The following is an 18,020-nucleotide window of genomic DNA, read 5'->3' as shown; positions in this document are numbered from 1 at the left end:
TAATATAGGTACTTTTGAATTCTGTTGTAAATGTTAGTTTTGATCTTAAAGCCATTCTATTTTGATTGTTCTGAGTACTCGTATCGAGATAAGAAACCAGTTTTCACTAGAATTTGATGATTCATTTAACATCAATCACCGAAAAGTTCATATCTTTCTTTTGCTACTCTAAACTACATGGCATCTTTTGTCCTTGTGGGATTTGATTCTTTTTAGGGCGTTCACACTTCCTCCGTAGCACTGGAAAAACGCTAGGTAGCCGTTTTGAAATTAAGCGCTCCTGCTACAATCACCTTGCGCGAGGTCATTTTAGCGAGATATGACGCAATCCTCGACCAATCAGGGCGCGCTCATCTCTATAATGGCCGTAGCAATTATACACTATAAGTATGCGTTAGTGACGTAAACTTAACCAATACCGCGCGGGTAGGACAGAAAAAAAAAACTAAATAGGGTGTTTTTCACTATACTGAGTGAGATTTGAAATTTTCCCTTTCAAAGCCGTGATGCTTGAAATACTGTTTAAAGAGGATGTGACGGATCAATTTTTTTAAAATTTGTGCTTAAAACGGGATCAGCAACCCTACCCCCCACCCCTCCCTTCTCAAATAGGTGTCCATGTAAGATATGGCTTTACTCAGATGCTCATTTCTAATAAGTTCAGGCTACTTTGTGAAAAGTGTTCTTTGTTTGTTTATTTTTTTATATTGCCACTAACTTTACTCCCCTTGTTATTTTGCTGTTTGTAATTAAACAACTGCACATGGGATCATTTCACTCACACAAATTGGACCGAAAATTCAAGAAAACAAAATGCATGTATGTGTCAGTGGACCCATTATGCATTGCACACTTATACAAGTTCACGACATATACGGAAGGCCACTGAAAGACAAACGTGTGATGTGCTCGAAATTCAAGATATGTTATTAAAATGAGAGTAGGCTAGAAAGACCTTCAAATTTCTCTTGTTAGTTAAACGATAAACACTGCAGGCCTCTGCAAGAAGGTTATGGATGTATTTTATGTTGCCAGTTGAGTTAAAGACCAAAAAAACAATCAGACTAAAATGCCTTTTTTTCTAGTTCCACCTGAATTTATCAGCAGCCCGCAGAATGTGACAGTAATAGAAGAGCAAAATGTTAACTTAACTCTGGATTGCACAGTTTATGGAAATCCTACGCCAGATGTGAAATGGACAAAAGATGGACATGATCTATCAGAAAATCAAAGGATTAATGTTTCTGATTTTGAGGGAAACACTTCAAGTTTAACAATTACCAAGATTGTGCGAGGAGATGAAGGCCAATATAGATGTATGGCAAATAACAGTGTGAATACCACTACTTCAGCCCCTGGAAAACTGATAGTCAACTGTGAGTATTATTTCTGACTGCAATTTATGAGATATATAGTGTCAAAGCACTCTTGCTAGTATTGGTTGGTTGGAACCTGCAGAAAGTTAGCACACCAGGTACCTGAGACCCTTATACATGTAAGTATCTGCTGAGAGGACACCCAAAGGAACTCGTAATGTCTGTTTGGTATTGTTTAGAGTGTTTGCTTAATCATTTATCTCCAAGAAGTGATTAACATTTAACTTCTCCCTATAGTATGAATATGTTATTCAACAAATAGGTGTAAGAGAATACCAATGCTGGCCCCGGTTGTTCAGTGGTTGGATAACGCTATCCACTCCGTTGGAAAGTGGTATCCACTCTTTGAACGACTGGGCCCAGAAGTTTTTATCTTGATCTAGAACCAAATTCTCGCAAGCACATGTAATTTACAAGGAACTGTGTAACAGCTAAAGAGAAGAATTTAAAAAAAGAACAGATATTGGGATTTAAAAGTTAATGCACATATACTCAGCAAAGGTTTTAGTACTGTTCTGTCATCTGCCATTAACGTATATTTTGGGTGTGTCACTAAACATTTTTAGTATACATGTACCAGTTTGGTAAAACCTGCACAAAGGAAATATTTGCAAATAATGGGCAACATCTCTTGCGAAGAATGCATCCAAGGAGTTAAGAACAAGGATCAAAACTAGAATTCCACTTTGATACGTTTTGGAACCCTCTGTGACAAATTGACGTTTCATGAGCCAATCTGATGCCAGCATTATGCAAGACTGGCGTCAGACCACTTCTCTCTTTGCCTTGCTTTTCTTGCATTATATGAGATGCATTTTAAATAAAACATTTGGATGATGTAGGTAGATAACCTAAAGCGTGGTTAGATTTGGTGTTTTTGGATGGGGGCTCATCAACATACATTTGCAAACAACAACTTAAAATTTACAGGGATACTACACACCAAATTGTCTAAAAATATAACACATAATTCATAGAAATGTTTCAAATACATGAACTGTACACGTTTGTGGTAACTAACTTGAACAATCTTTATGATTACAGTTAGAGCAGATGTCAAAATAAGTGGCAGTGAACCAAAGTTTGTTGAAATAAACAAACAGATCCATCTGACTTGCCAGTACAATGCTTCGCCGCCGGTGTCGGAAGTACAATGGGTTAAAGATGGAAATGTGATTGCTCGAAATGGTAGTGGTATTGGTAATGGATCGGTGAATGTAACACAGTTCACTGAAAGTCAATCCCAGCTGCTAATTTCATCAAGTACTACACACGATGAGGGAAATTACACTTGCTTCGTCACAAATACTGTTGGCAATTCCTCAGATACAACGTCAGTCTTTATACAAAGTATGTTTCTCTAAATGATGCACGGTATATTGATATTTTGTACCATTGCTTGATCTCATCAATTTGAGCAATGACCAGTAAGCAGATACTTATTTCTGTAGGGTTGTTGTTTAGAGTTTACTGTAGTTAATAGCATCTTATTTTAAAACTGGTTTAATTTTTTTTTTTGATATTTTTTTATTCTTTGTAAAAATTTTAATTTTCTTCTAGCAACACAGATCCAAGCTCAACTGTTTTTTAACCCTTTACACCCTAACATCAGTTTGCATATTCTCCATACTGTTTACTATAAGTTTTCTCAGGTGCTGAAAATGTTGCACTGATATTAAAATAGTGGCATCGTCATTATTGCTTTATTCTCCGGCGAAAAGATGTAGTGCTTTACAATCCTACATTTTGGACTTCAACTAGTGCTTAGTTATGTGGGTAGGAACCGGCTCAAGAACACCAATTTAAACTTTTTGGATACGAAAAATAAAAAATGAGAGAGAAACTGAGAACTTTTTAGGTAGAAAATACTTGTTTGCATTTCTACAGTTACGCCAGCTATCGACACGCACCCACAAGCTGATCCGGTCAAAGAAGGAGAGAACTTGACTCTCTTTTGCAATTCTACTGGAAGCTCTTTGACAATATCATGGACAAAGAATGGATCTTCTATAAATCCAAATGAGGATGTACGGATCCGTTTGTCACCAGACAACGAGCAGCTGACAATAAGGAACGTGAGTAGGGCAGACAACGGGGCATACCGGTGTGTGGCGAGCAACAAGGTTGGAAATGCTACCTCCAATGCCACCACAGTGACTGTTCGATGTGAGTTTAACTATGGTTTATAACACGACTAAAAAATAAATCTACCAAAATATAAATCGTTTTATATTTAAGTGCCACTCTCGCTAAGAGCGGTCCACTCAACTTCCCGTCGGAAAAAAGTTTTTTTTAATTTTTTGCCCATGAAAAGGGTTTAGGACACATATTTCAAGAATAGTTTAGTTGTTCTCCAATTTTCTTTTTTTGCGTCGCCACAAGCCAAAAATGATTTTTGGCTGGACCACCCCTGTGGACAACGATCGAAAGTGTAAAATTTCAAAGATTTTGTCCAGCGCGCAGCGACTGCAACAATGTAGCTAATGTATCTTTATTGTAGCAATGTATCTTCTACGTTGAGGATTTTAGGTTTTCACAGGAACTGAATGAAGATTAGATGCCGAGTTGTCCTAAATCGTTGCGTAAACGTGATCGGTCGTAACGCTTGCGCGCTTGCGTGACTTACAAAGTAGACAAAGGTGATCGGGAGGCGCCTTCTCGATAAACGAACGAAGTTTGAACGGTCAAAAGGAGATCTTGGTCAACTCTAAGAATCATGCAAATAATCTTTGACACGAGCGCAATTGAGCAAACACATGGATTTGCGTTGTTTTTAAGAAGTTGTTTGATGGAAGCTAGAGATATACCCGCCGGTTTGAGGCAATTTGTGACCTCATTGGTGTATAAACTCTGCACTGATATGCTTTTTCAACCCGATTAACGCCTGCATTTTGAGAATTCTTTCGTACAAAGTAGTGAGTTTTTGATATGCAAATTAAGTTCGAGGAGAAGGGTCTCCTCTGATCACGCTGGTGTGAAATAAATTAAAGCTGAAATTTCCATATTTTGTCTGTGAACTAACTGAATACACCTTGTAACTTGTAGCAAGGTAGAATTCCGTTAGCTACATTGTTGCAGTCGCTGAGCGCTGGACAAAATCTTTGAAATTTACACTTTCATTACACTTAACATTTATCTTTGCTAAAAAAAAAATGTTTAGGAAAGTCGCTTTCATTTGCTTTCTTTTTTGATACAGCTCTCTAACCAACATGTCACACTACACCTTCTAAATTATGTTTGATTCTGTAGAGACTCATAATTTCTTTTTCGTTATTTATATTGATAGTTGCTCCTGAAATCTCCAAATCTCCAGTTGATGCCACGAAAGTGGAAGGACAAACTGTTGTGTTCAATTGCGTAGTGGCAGGATACCCTACACCTGATGTTGCTTGGACAAAGAATGAAGCGGGATTAAATGTGGCTGCTGATGCACGACTTAGACTCTCTTCCAATGATGGAAACCACCAATTGACTATAACAAATGTTCAACAATCGAATGCAGGACAATACAGATGTGTGGCTAATAACAGTTTGGATACTGTGACTTCATCTTCGGCGACCCTAACAGTGCATTGTGAGTCTAAGAGTAATTCCTCCGTGAAACGTGCGAGTGATGAATATTCTTGAATTTTTTTGTTTTGTTTTGTTGTTTTTTTTCGGTGTTTGTATTGTAAATAAAAGCACATGATTACGATACAATTATAATTATTAAATCATATTCTAGTTGATCCAGAAGTTACAATCGATGATGGTAAACAGAAGATTGTGGCTAAGGGCGACAATATCAAGGTAACATGTCGGCACAAGGCCCTACCGCCTGTGATTGAGGTGCAGTGGATAAAAGATGGAGAGGTGATTTCAACAAACTCCACAAAAGTGATCAACAACTCCAGATTGGATATTGTGCACTTCAATGAGAGCCTCATACAGTTGTCGATCAGCACAGCTATCGTGGCTGATAGTGGGAATTACACTTGCAATGTCACAAATATGGTTAATAGTTCATCAGACTCGACATCTATCATTGTGGAAGGTGTGTAAGAGCTGTTGACAAATTCTTATTCACCCGCGTTTTAGGGTAGGACAGCAATAAGCTAAGATTTCTCTTTACGGACTTCAAAGAATGAATGAACTAAATGTGAAATCTCCGGATCGCGAGAGTAAGAATGCGCATGAAGTTCACGAGTTGTTTGTAAAGTGCATATGTAGAAGATGAGCAGCAGCTGCTATGTTTGTTTTGTTTATTTATCTTCAAATATTTGCTGTGTACGCATAGTCTTAAAGCAACCCGAGACTTTCCTATGAAGTCCATGAAACATTTCGTTTTACGATTTGTTTAGTGGAAATATAGACTCTCTGATTACAACATTGAAAAAATAGTGTAGTGCCTTGGACTTTTTTTCTTCTGTTTCCCCTTATACAGTAAAGCCTTCCATCATTACTCAGCCAAAAAGTACTGCTCCTAAAGAAGGAGACACCGTCAAGTTGTATTGCAACGCTACAGGAAGCCCTATACTGCATATATCCTGGACGTTTGATGGATCTGTTATTAAAGCAAATGAGAACTCCAGGATCAGTTTATCTAACGACTCTCAAGAATTGACGATAACAAATGTGAACAGAGGGGACAGTGGAGATTACCGATGTTTAGTGAAAAATAGGGTTGGAAATGACACTTCTGATCCCTCTGTAATAAACGTGCTATGTAAGTACAGAATAAGTTTGCTTTTCTAAGCCATGAGGGAACGAACTTTTGAGCAGTACTAGTAAGGTATGAGTCAACTTAAGACCGAGAGAAATGTAGTTGAACTAACTTTATATGTGTATATATACATATATTTTCCAGCTTGTTTACAATATTCTAATACAAGGGTCCAGACAGTTTATCAGAAATGTGTGGACGAAAAGAGTGGGTTTTTCTAGACATTCTTTGGAATTCTCTTGCTTAAAAGAACGTACAACGATTTATTTGTCACAAAAACAGAAAAGAATAAAAAATTCTTGGTTCGATCCTAGAATTTCTTAAGGTTATGTTTCTGGTTTATTTATCTGTTCATATTTTTCTGTTTACAGATCGACCTGAAATTATTACCCATCCTAAGAACGTTTCACCAGAAGAAGGACTCCTCATGACCTTATTTTGTAACGCGACCGGAAATCCACCACCAACACTGTCATGGACCAAAGATGGATCTCCTCTTACTAACACCCACGGGATAATTTTCTCTGGAGACAACGATACACTGTCTATAGCGAAAGTGAACAGATCAGAAAGTGGAAATTACAGATGTGTTGCCAGGAACAGCCTTGGAGATGATACCTCAAATACTGCAAAAGTCGACGTACAGTGTAAGTGATCCATCAATTATTTTCTGTTTTGCCTAATTTAAAAGGAGAAATTCTGGTCATAGTTAAAAGGCGTTAAAAGGTATTTTGTGGGGAGGGGGGAGGTTAGCTATGTCAAATATAAATCAGACATGTTGAACACATTATTTATCTTCATGTTTCGAATTTTCGCAAAAATTGTGCAAACTTTAAAAATGGAAAGGAGGTGTTCAGGACGGAAAGTTGAATGTTCTTGTACAGTATTCACAAAAAAACATCCGGCTTGTTATTTCAGTTTTTGGCCCTGTATTTGGGTAATTTTGGGATATTTCGTCGTGGGAAAGTAGATTATAATGCCATTTATCTTGTCAGCCTCATATGAATGTCGACAAGACCGGAAGAGGAGATGTTAGAATTTTTCGTTAATAATCGCTCATGATCACTGATGACATTGCATTCCTTGGTCTCAGCAGAAAGTACAAATCATTTTTTTTATGATATATCTTTAGTTGGAAGATGAAATAGACACTCAGCGACGAGCATAAAAACAGAAAGAAAAGGAAGAAGAAGAATTAAAATAACGCAATGGTCTTTCACGTCAGTGAAAATTTATGCTTTCACAAATCTAAAAATCAAAAACAAAAAAATGACGAGATCTTTGAGATATACAAAGGATACATGTACGCCGGTAACTTTTGAAATTCACTGATTTGAGTTGACAGAGCCTAACGCTTCTGTTTTTTTAATTCCAAGTTGCACCTGAAATTGTGGAAAATCCAGAGGATGCCACCACAGTTGAGGGAGAAGATGTTTTGTTTACTTGCACGGTAGATGGAAATCTTTCACCAAGAGTTACTTGGACGAAGAACGAGGAAAAACTGAATATAACAGCAAATCTACGACTAACAGCGTCGTCACTGAACAAAAATCACAGTTTGACAATCACAGATGTTCATCGATCGGATTCGGGACAATACAGATGTGTGATTATTAATAATGTTGGCAACTTAACATCATCTTCAGGGAATCTTAATGTACAATGTAAGTAACTTATAAAAATTTCTTTGACTGTAAAATCATATGAAAATCATGTAAACTGCTAAGCGCATGCTACAAAACATACATAACAATTATCGTCGTGGGCGAATAATTGTTTTGGTATAATTGCTTAGGTGCTTTTGAATTCTGTTGCAAATACCAGTTTTGATGTTAAAGCCATTCTATTTTTCAATCTATAGGTGAGATTTGAAATGTCCCTTTTAAAGCCGTGATGCCTAAAAAACTGTTTAAAGAGGATGTGACGGATCAATTTTTCTAAAATTCCTGCTTGAAACGGGATCAGGAACCCTACCCCCCCCCCCCCACCTCTCTCCTCAGATAGGTGTCATCGTAAGATAAGGCTTTTGTCAGATGCTCATTTCTCATAAGCACCGGTTACTTTACAGTCAGTTACAGAAATAAAATAGCCATCTTAATCTGCAATGAACTCCAACCTTTGCTGAATAGCATTTTTCTGGTTGGTTTGATTGCTTTTTCACTTAAATCGTTTGAAAATACTGTTACTAACTTTTCTTTCCTTATTATTTTGCTTTTTGTAATTAAGCAACAGCACATGTGATCATTTCATTAACACAAATTGAACTGAAAATTCTAGAAAACAAAATGCATTTGTGTTAGTCGACTGAACTTCAGGAAACACCCATATCCATTATGCATTGCACACTAATACAAGTTCACTACATACACAGAAAGTCACTGAAAGACAAACGTGTGATGTGCTCGAAATTCAAGAATGATAATAGGCTGGAAAGCACTTCAAATTTTTCTTGTCAAATAAACCATAGATACCGTGAGCCTCTGCCAGAGACCAGAGGGTTATGAATGTATTTGATGTTGCCAGTACAAGTAAAGACCAAAACAACACTAAATTGCCTTTTTTTCTAGTTCCACCTGAATTTATCAGCAGCCCACAGAATGTGACAGTAATAGAAGAGCAAAATGTTAACTTAACTCTGGACTGCACAGTTTATGGAAATCCTACACCAGATGTGAAATGGACAAAAGATGGAGTTGACATATCAGAAAATCAAAGGATTAGTGTTTCTGATTTTAAGGGAAACACGTCAAATTTGACAATTACCAATATTGTGCGAGGAGATGAAGGCCAATATAGATGTGTGGCAAATAGCAGTGTAAATAGTACCGCCTCAGCTCCAGGAAAACTGACAGTCAACTGTGAGTATTACTTTGAAGACTGCGGTATATGAGATATATACTAGTATTGGTTGGGTGGAACCTGTAGTAAGTCAGCACACCCGGTGCCTAAGACCCTTATACATGTAAGAGTCGCCTCAGAAGACACCCAAAGAAACTTGTAGTGTCTCAAGTTGATATTTTTCACGGTGTTTGCTTAGTCCTTTAACTCCCAGAAGTGATTAAAATGTAACCTCTACCTATAGTATGAATGTGTTATTCAGCAAATAGGTGTAAGAGAATACCAATACTTATCAGGCAGGCCCCGGTTGTTCAAAGGCTGGATAACGCTATCCACTCGATAAATTGCCATCCAGTGGATGGTGCAGTACGTTTTCTTAGAACTTATCCGATGGATAGTGTTTTATCCGTTGGATAGAGCTATTCATTCTTTGAGCAACTGAACTCAGAAGCTTTTATCTTGATCTAGAACCAAATTTTCGCATTCACATGCAATTTACAAGGAACTGTGTAGCAGCTAAAGAGAAGAATTGAAAAAGACAGATATTGGGATTTAAAGGTTAATGCAGGTTCTAAGTGCACGTATACTCAGCAAAGGCTTCAGTACTGTTCTGTCATCTACACATAAACGTTTATTGTGGGTTTATCATGTGTAAACACTTTTAGTATGCATGTATCAGTTTGGCAAAACTTGCACAAAAGGAAATATTTGCAAATAATGGGCAACATCTTTTGCGAAGTATACATCCAAGGATTTGAGAAAAAGGATCAAAACTAGAATTCCACTTTTATACATTTTGGAACCCTCTGTGACAAATTGATGTTTCATGAGCCGATCTCATGCCAGTATTATGCAAGAGAAGTTTCAAACCACTTCTCTATTTGCTTTCCATTTCTTGCATTATATGAGATGCATTTTAGACAAAACCTTTAGATGATATAGGTAGATAACCTAAAGCCTGGTTTGATTTGGTGTTTTTCCTTGTGGGTTTATCAATATACATTTACAAACAAGGAAAAATTTACAGGGATACTGCACGCCAAATTGTCTAAAAATATAACACATAATTCATAGAAATGTTTGTGGTGACTAACTTGAACAATCCTTATGATTACAGTTAGAGCAGATGTCAAAATAAGTGGCAGTGAACCAAAGTTTGTTGAAATAAACAAACAGATCCATCTGACTTGCCAGTACAATGCTTCGCCGCCGGTGTCGGAAGTACAATGGGTTAAAGATGGAAATGTGATTGCTCGAAATGGTAGTGGTATTGGTAATGGATCGGTGAATGTAACACAGTTCACTGAAAGTCAATCCCAGCTGCTAATTTCATCAAGTACTACACACGATGAGGGAAATTACACTTGCTTCGTCACAAATACTGTTGGCAATTCCTCAGATACAACGTCAGTCCTTATACAAGGTATGTTTTTCTGAATGATGCACGGTATATATATATATATATTGATATTTTGTACTATTGTTTGATCTCATCACTTTGAGCAATGTACAGTTAGCAGATGCTCTCCTCTGTTGGGCTGTTTTTTTAGAGTCTACTGTAGTTAATGGCTTCCTCATTGACTTTGTTAACTTATTTTAAAACTGGGTTCCATTTTGTAAAAGTTTTAATTTTTTTAAGAAACACCTTTACACCCTAACATCAGTTTGCATGTTCTCCATACTGTTCACTGTACGTTTTCTCAGGTGCTGAAAATGTTGCACTGATATTAAAATAGTGGCATCGTCATTATGGGTTTATTCTCCCGCGAGAAGATAGAGTGCTTTACATTCCTACATTTTGGACTTCAACTGGTGCTTAGTTATGTGCGTGGGAACCTGCTCGAGAACACCTATGTAAACTGTTTGGATACGAAATATAAAGAATAACAGGTAAACCTTTTAAGTAGAAAATACTTGTTTGCATTTCTACAGTGACGCCAGCTATCGACACGCACCCAAAAGCTGATCCGGTCAAAGAAGGAGAGAACTTGACTCTCTTTTGCAACGCTACTGGAAGCTCTTTGACAATATCATGGACAAAAACTGGATCTTCTATAAATCCAAATGAGGATGCACGGATCCGTTTGTCAGCAGACAACGAGCAGCTGACAATAACGAACGTGAGTAGGACAGACAACGGGGCATACCGGTGTGTGGCGAGCAACAAGGTTGGAAATGCTGTCTCCAATGCCACCACAGTCACTGCTCGATGTGAGTTTAACTATGGTTTACGACACGACTAAAATATAAATCGTTGTATATTTAACATTCATCTTTGACAAAAAAATGTTAGGAAAGTCGGTGTCATTTGCTTCCTTTTTTGATGTAGTGCTCTAACCAACATGTCGCACTACATCTTGTAAATTATGTTTGATTCTGTAGAGACTCATAATTTCTCTTTCGTTATTTATATTGATAGTTACCCCTGAAATCTCCAAATCTCCAGTTGATGCCACGAGAGTGGAAGGACAAACTGTTATGTTCAATTGTGTAGTGGCAGGATACCCTACACCTGATGTTGCTTGGACAAAGAACGAAGCGGAATTGAATGTGGCTGCAGATGCGCGACTTAGAGTCTCTTCCAATGATGGAAACTACCAATTGACAATATCAAATGTTCAACAATCGAATGCAGGACAATACAGATGTGTGGCTAATAACAGTTTGGCCACTGTGACTTCATTTTCAGCGACCCTAACAGTGCATTGTGAGTCTAAGAGTAATTCCTCTGTGAAACGTGCGAGTGTTGAATATTCTTGTATTTTTTTTCTTTTGTTTTCTTTATTTTTTTCGGTGTTTGTATTTTTTCTCCATAAGTAATTAAGATCATTCGTTTTAGAGACGCTACCAATTTTCAAGATATGCATACGAATTTGCTCTGGATTTGAATGTAACTGCTAAGTAGCTTGATTTAAAATGTTATTTAGTACTTCGATGGATGAATGTATATGTTGGCCACTGGCGCTAATACGTCGATATTATCCATTACAATTTTACTCTACAATTGATATCTGTTCTCTCTATGCCGCTCCATTTCTTGTTCTTGTTCCTTCATAAACCTTTCAGTCCATATTTAAGTTATTTTCACAAATTCAGCACTATCAGGAAAACCTATCATAAGAGTTTGCAGACTCACAACTTCTACTCTAGGATTTTGATATGATACCAATTATGCTTGAAAAGTTATATCATTTATACACATAGCATATTAAATAAATAAATAAATAAAAGCACATGATTACGATACAATTATAATTATTAAATCATACTCTAGTTGATCCAGAAGTTACAATCGATGGTGGTAAAGAGAAGATTGTGGCTAAGGGCGACGATATCAAGATAACATGTCGGCACAAGGCGCTACCGCCTGTGATTGAGGTGCAGTGGATAAAAGATGGAGAGGTGATTTCAACAAACTCCACGAAAGTGATAAACAACTCCCGATTGGATATTCTGCACTTCAATGAGAGCATCATACAGTTGTCGCTCAGTGCAGCTATCGTGGCTGATAGTGGGAATTACACTTGCAATGTCACAAATATGGTTAATAGTTCATCAGACTCGACATCTATCATTGTCGAAGGTGTGTAAGAGCTGTTGGCAAATTCGTATTTACCCGTATTTTAGGGTGAGACAGCAATAAGCTGAGATTTCTCTTTACAGACTTCAAAGAGTGAATGAGTTAAATGTGAAATCTCCGGATCGCGAAAGCAAGATTTCGCATGAAGTTCACGAGCTGTTTATAAAGTGCATATGTAGAAGATGAACAGCAGCTGCTCTATTTATTTATCTTTAAATATTTGCTGTATACGCATAGTACTAAAGCAACCCGAGACTTTCCTATGAAGTCCATGAAACATTTCGTGTTACGATTTGTTTAGTGGAAATATAGACTCTCTGATTACAACATTGAAAAAATAATGGAGTGCCCTGGACTTTTTTCCTTCTGTTTCCCCTTATACAGTAAAGCCTTCCATCATTACTCAGCCAAAAAGTACTGCTCCTAAAGAAGGAGACACCGTCAAGTTGTATTGCAACGCTACAGGAAGCCCTATACTGCATATATCCTGGACGTTTGATGGATCTGTTATTAAAGCAAATGAGAACTCCAGGATCAGTTTATCCAACGACTCTCAAGAATTGACGATAACAAATGTGAACAGAGGGGACAGTGGAGATTACCGATGTTTAGTTAAAAACAGGGTTGGAAATGACACTTCTGATCCCTCTGTAATAAACGTGCTATGTAAGTACAGAATAAGTTTGCTTTTCTAAGCCATGAGGGAACGAACTTTTGAGCAGTACCAGTAAGGTATGAGTCAACTTAAGATCGAGAGAAATGTAGTTGAACTAAATTTATATGTGTATATATACATATATTTTCGAGGTTGTTTACAATATTCTAATACAAGGGTCCAGACAGTTTATCAGATATGGGTGGACTTAAACCCCTGAAGAGTGAAGCGATTCACGAAATAGGCTTGTCGGGAAATGTAGTTGCGTCCTTTTTTCCTCTCATAATATATATATATATATATATATATATACACACAGTATTGCGCGTAATGGAAATTTCCAGGTTGTTTACAATATTCTAATATATGGGTCCAAACATTTTTTCATTTATCAGAAGTGTGTGGACGAAAAAAGTGGGTTTTTCTGGACACTCTTTGTAATTCTCTTGCTTAAAATAACGTATAACGATTTATTTGTCACAAAAAGAGAAAAGAATAACAAATTCTTGGATCGATCCTAGAATTGCTTGAGGTTGTGCTTCTGGTTTATTTATCTGTTCATATTTTTCTGTTTACAGATCAACCTGAAATTATTACGCATCCTAAGAACGTTACACCAGAAGAAGGACTCCTCATGACCTTATTTTGTAACGCGACCGGAAATCCACCACCAACACTGTCGTGGACCAAAGATGGATCTCCTTTAACTAACACTCAAGGGATAATTTTGTCAGGAGACAACGAGACACTGTATATAGCGAAAGTGAACAGATCAGAAAGCGGGAATTACAGATGTGTTGCCAGGAACAGCCTTGGAGATGATATCTCAAATGCTGCAAAAGTCGACGTACAGTGTAAGTGATCTATCAATTATTTTCTGTTTTGCCTAATTTGAAGGAGAAATTCTGGTCACAGTTAAAAGGTGTTAAAAGGTATTTTGTGTGGAGGGGGGGGGGGTAGCTATGTCAAATATAAATCAGACATGTTGAACACAATATTTATCTTCATGTTTCGAATTTTCACAAAAATTTTGCAAACTTTAAAAATGGAAAAGAGTTGTTCAGGACCGAAAGTTGAATGTTCGTGCACAGTATTCACAAACAAATATCTGGCTTGTTATTTCAGTTCTCTGTCACGTAATTTTTTCCCCCTTCCTTCAAGAAATCTCATTTGGATTGTATTTTGGTAATTTTGGGTTACTTCGTCGTGAGAAGGTCGATTATATTGCCATTTATCTTGTCAGCTTCATCTGATTGTGCACAAGACCGGAAGAAGAGATGTTAGAATTTTTCGTTAAAAATCGCTCATTATCACTGATGACATAGCATTCCTAGGTCTTAGCAGAAATTACAAATCATTTTTTTTATGATTTATCTTTAGTTAGAAGATGAAATAGACACTCAGCGACGAGCATAAAGACCGAAAAAAAAAGGAAGAAGAATTAAAATACCGCAATAGTCTTTGGCATCAGTGAAAATTTATGTTTTGACAAATCTAAAAAGCAAAAAACAATAAAAAAAAAATGACGAGATCTTTGAGACATGCAAAGGAATAAGGCGTTAGCTTTTAAAATTTACAGATTTGAGTTGACAGAGCCTAACGCTTCTGTTTTTTTTTAATTCCAAGTTGCACCTGAAATTGTGGAAAATCCAGAGGATGCCACCATAGTTGAGGGAGAAGATGTTGTGTTTAGTTGCATGGTAGATGGAAATCCTTCACCAAGATTTACTTGGACGAAGAACGAGGAAAACCTGAATATAACAGCAAATCTACGACTAACAACGTCGTCACTGAACAACAATCACAGTTTGACAATCACAGATGTTCATCGATCGGATTCGGGACAATACAGATGTGTGATTATTAATAGTGTTGGCAACTTAACATCATCTGCAGGAAATCTTAATGTACAATGTAAGTAACTTATAAAAATTTCTTTGACTGTAAAATGATATGAAAATCATCAAAAACTACTTGAACACGAAACCTCCTTTTTCCCAAGAGCACATGCTACAAATCATACATAATAATTATCGTCGTTGGCGAATAATTGTTTTAGTATAATTTCTCAGGTGCTTTCGAATTCTGTTGTAAATATCAGTTTTGATGTTAAAGCCATTCACAAATTGAACTGAAAATTCTAGAAAACAAAATGTATGTATGTGTTAGTCGACTGAACTCCAGAAAACAGCCATTTTTTTTAATGTCTTTTTTTGGCATTTCACAAAACATTACTCTACTTACAATACACTAAAGAACTCAGTTACAATATGTCACTTACAATAATCCACTGAGGACACACCACGAACAAAGTATAGTTTACAATAAACTTGATTACAGTAGATGACTTACCTTCGACTACTTACACTACCTACACAATACTCTAAATTTACATTATTTTATGACAGAAAACACCCATACCCATTATGCATTGCACACTAATACGAGTTCACTTCATATACAGAAGGTCACCCCTAGATTCTGGAACGATCTTCCGGGCTCTATCAGAAACACCCAATCTTTTTCAATCTATTAAAACTTTTTTATTTGCAAAAGCTTTTTATTTCTTTGTATCTAATTTTATATTTTTGCATCTTCTCAGTGACAATTTTTTTTTTAGTTTTTAGTAACTATCAGGGTTGAATTTTTAACTTTTAATTGTAATGCGAATTTGAAAATTCTCATATTGATAATTGCGCGATATGAGTCTATAAATTATTACTAAATTATTATTATAAGGTCACTGAAAGACAAATGTTTGATGTGCTTGAAATTCAAGATAGGTTATTAAAATGATAATAGGCTGGAAAGCACTTCAAATTTTTCTTGCTAATTAAACCATAAACAGTGTAGGCCTCTGAAAGAGGGTTATGGATGCATTTGATGTTGCCAGTAAAAGGAAGGCTAAAGACTAAAAAAGACTAAAAAAGATTAAAAAAGTAAGACTAAAGTAAGACTAAAAAAACACTCAGACTAAATTGCATTTTTTTCTAGTTCCACCTGAATTTATCAGCAGCCCACAGAATGTGACAGTAATAGAAGAGCAAAATGTTAACTTAACTCTGGACTGTACAGTTTATGGAAATCCTACACCAGATGTGAAATGGACAAAAGATGGAATTGACATATCAGAAAATCCAAGGATTAGTGTTTCTGATTTTAAGGGAAACACGTCAAGTTTGACAATTACCAATATTGTGCGAGGGGATGAAGGCCAATATAGATGTGTGGCAAATAACAGTGTAAATAGTACCGCCTCAGCTCCAGGAAAACTGACAGTCAACTGTGAGTATTACTTTTCAGACTGCAGTATATGAGATATATATATTATTATTGGCTGAGTGGAACCTGTAATAAGTCAGCACATCAGGTACTTGAGACCCTTATACATGTAAGAGTCTTCTCAGAAGACACCCAAAGAAACTTGTAGTGTTTGCTTGATATTGTTCACAGTGTCTGCTTAATCCTTTACCTCCCAGAAGTGATCAATATGTAACTTCTTCCTATAGTATGAATATGTTATTCAACAAATAGGTACAAGACAACACCAATACTTATCAGGCAGGCCACGGTTGTTCAAAGGTTGGATAACGTTACCCACTCAATAAATCGCCATCTGGTGGTTGGTACAATACGTTTCCTTGGCAGTTATCCGCTGGATAGTGATTTATCCGTTGGGATAGTGTTCTCCACTCTTTGAACAACTGGGCCCAGAAGTTTTTATCTTGAACTAGAACCAAATTCTCGCAATCGCATGTAATTTACAAGGAACTGTGCTGCAGCTAGAGAGAAGAATTAAAAAAAAAGACATCGGGATATAGAGATTAATGCAGGTTCTAAGTGCACATGTACTCAGCAAAGGTTTTCTTGCTGTTCTATCATCAACACATAAACGTTTATTTTGGGTGTGTCGTGAAAACACTTTTAGTATACATGTACCAGTTTGGTAAAACTTGCACAAAAGGAAATATTTGCAAATAATGGGCAACATCTTTTGCGAAGAATGTATCCAAGGATTTGAAAACAAAGATCAACACATTCCACTTTGATATGTTTTGGAACCCTCTGTGACAAATTGATGTTTCGTGAGCCAATCTGATGCTAGCATTATGCAAGACTGGCGTCAAACCACTTCTCTATTTGCTTTGCATTTCTTGCATTATATGAGATGCATTTGAGATAAAACATTTGGATGATATAGGTAGATAAACTAAAGCGTGGTTTGATTTGTTTTTTTTCCTTGGGGGCTCATCAATACACACTTACAAACAAGAGGTAAAAATTTACAGGGATACTACACACCAAATTGTCTAAAAATATAACATCTAATTCATAGAAATGTTTCAAACAGATGTACTGTACACGTTTGTGGTGACTACCTTGAACGATCTTTATGATTACAGTTAGAGCAGATGTCAAAATAAGTGGCAGTGAACCAAAGTTTGTTGAAATAAACAAACAAATTCATCTGACTTGCCAGTACAATGCTTCGCCGCCGGTGTTGGAAGTACAATGGGTTAAAGATGGAAATGTGATTGCTCGAAATGGTAGTGGTATTGGTAATGGATCGGTGAATGTAACACAGTTCACTGAAAGTCAATCTCAGCTGCTAATTTCATCAAGTACTACACATAATGAGGGAAATTACACTTGCTTCGTCACAAATACTGTTGGCAATTCCTCAGACACAACGTCAGTCCTTATACAAGGTATGTTTTTCTGAATGATACACGGTATATGGATATTTTGTACTATTGTTTGATCTCATCACTTTGAGTCAAGTACAGTATGCAGATACTCTTCTCTGTAGGGCTGTTGTTTAGAGTTTACTGGAGTTAATGGATTCTTCATTAACTTCGTTAACTTATA

At 36.7% G+C, this 18,020-nt stretch overlaps 1 protein-coding gene across 10 annotated transcripts in view; it reads left to right on the top strand.

The window, feature by feature from the left end:
* The window catches only part of LOC113683256 (uncharacterized), a 79,372-nt gene that overhangs the window by 28,603 nt on the left and 32,749 nt on the right, over positions 1-18,020 (top strand). For 8 of the 10 annotated variants that reach the window (XM_089187349.1, XM_089187348.1, XM_089187346.1 and 5 more), the window contains 18 exons: positions 1,086-1,376; positions 2,421-2,726; positions 3,264-3,542; positions 4,663-4,950; positions 5,101-5,409; positions 5,800-6,081; positions 6,450-6,725; positions 7,455-7,742; positions 8,646-8,936; positions 10,034-10,339; positions 10,849-11,127; positions 11,336-11,623; positions 12,191-12,499; positions 12,881-13,162; positions 13,730-14,005; positions 14,778-15,065; positions 16,146-16,436; positions 17,555-17,860. In XM_089187349.1, coding sequence (XP_089043475.1) covers positions 1,086-1,376; positions 2,421-2,726; positions 3,264-3,542; positions 4,663-4,950; positions 5,101-5,409; positions 5,800-6,081; positions 6,450-6,725; positions 7,455-7,742; positions 8,646-8,936; positions 10,034-10,339; positions 10,849-11,127; positions 11,336-11,623; positions 12,191-12,499; positions 12,881-13,162; positions 13,730-14,005; positions 14,778-15,065; positions 16,146-16,436; positions 17,555-17,860 — 5,235 coding nt within the window. The remainder of the gene's footprint in view (positions 1-1,085; positions 1,377-2,420; positions 2,727-3,263; positions 3,543-4,662; positions 4,951-5,100; positions 5,410-5,799; positions 6,082-6,449; positions 6,726-7,454; positions 7,743-8,645; positions 8,937-10,033; positions 10,340-10,848; positions 11,128-11,335; positions 11,624-12,190; positions 12,500-12,880; positions 13,163-13,729; positions 14,006-14,777; positions 15,066-16,145; positions 16,437-17,554; positions 17,861-18,020) is intronic. The other 2 variants (XM_089187350.1, XM_089187355.1) reach the window with 2 other exon arrangements.

This window comes from Pocillopora damicornis, chromosome 11 (genome assembly GCF_964200805.1).
Source record: "Pocillopora damicornis chromosome 11, jaPocDami1.2, whole genome shotgun sequence".
Lineage (NCBI taxonomy): Eukaryota > Metazoa > Cnidaria > Anthozoa > Scleractinia > Pocilloporidae > Pocillopora > Pocillopora damicornis.
Note: the sequence above shows the minus strand (reverse complement) of the source record. Positions and strands in the feature narration are given on the sequence as shown.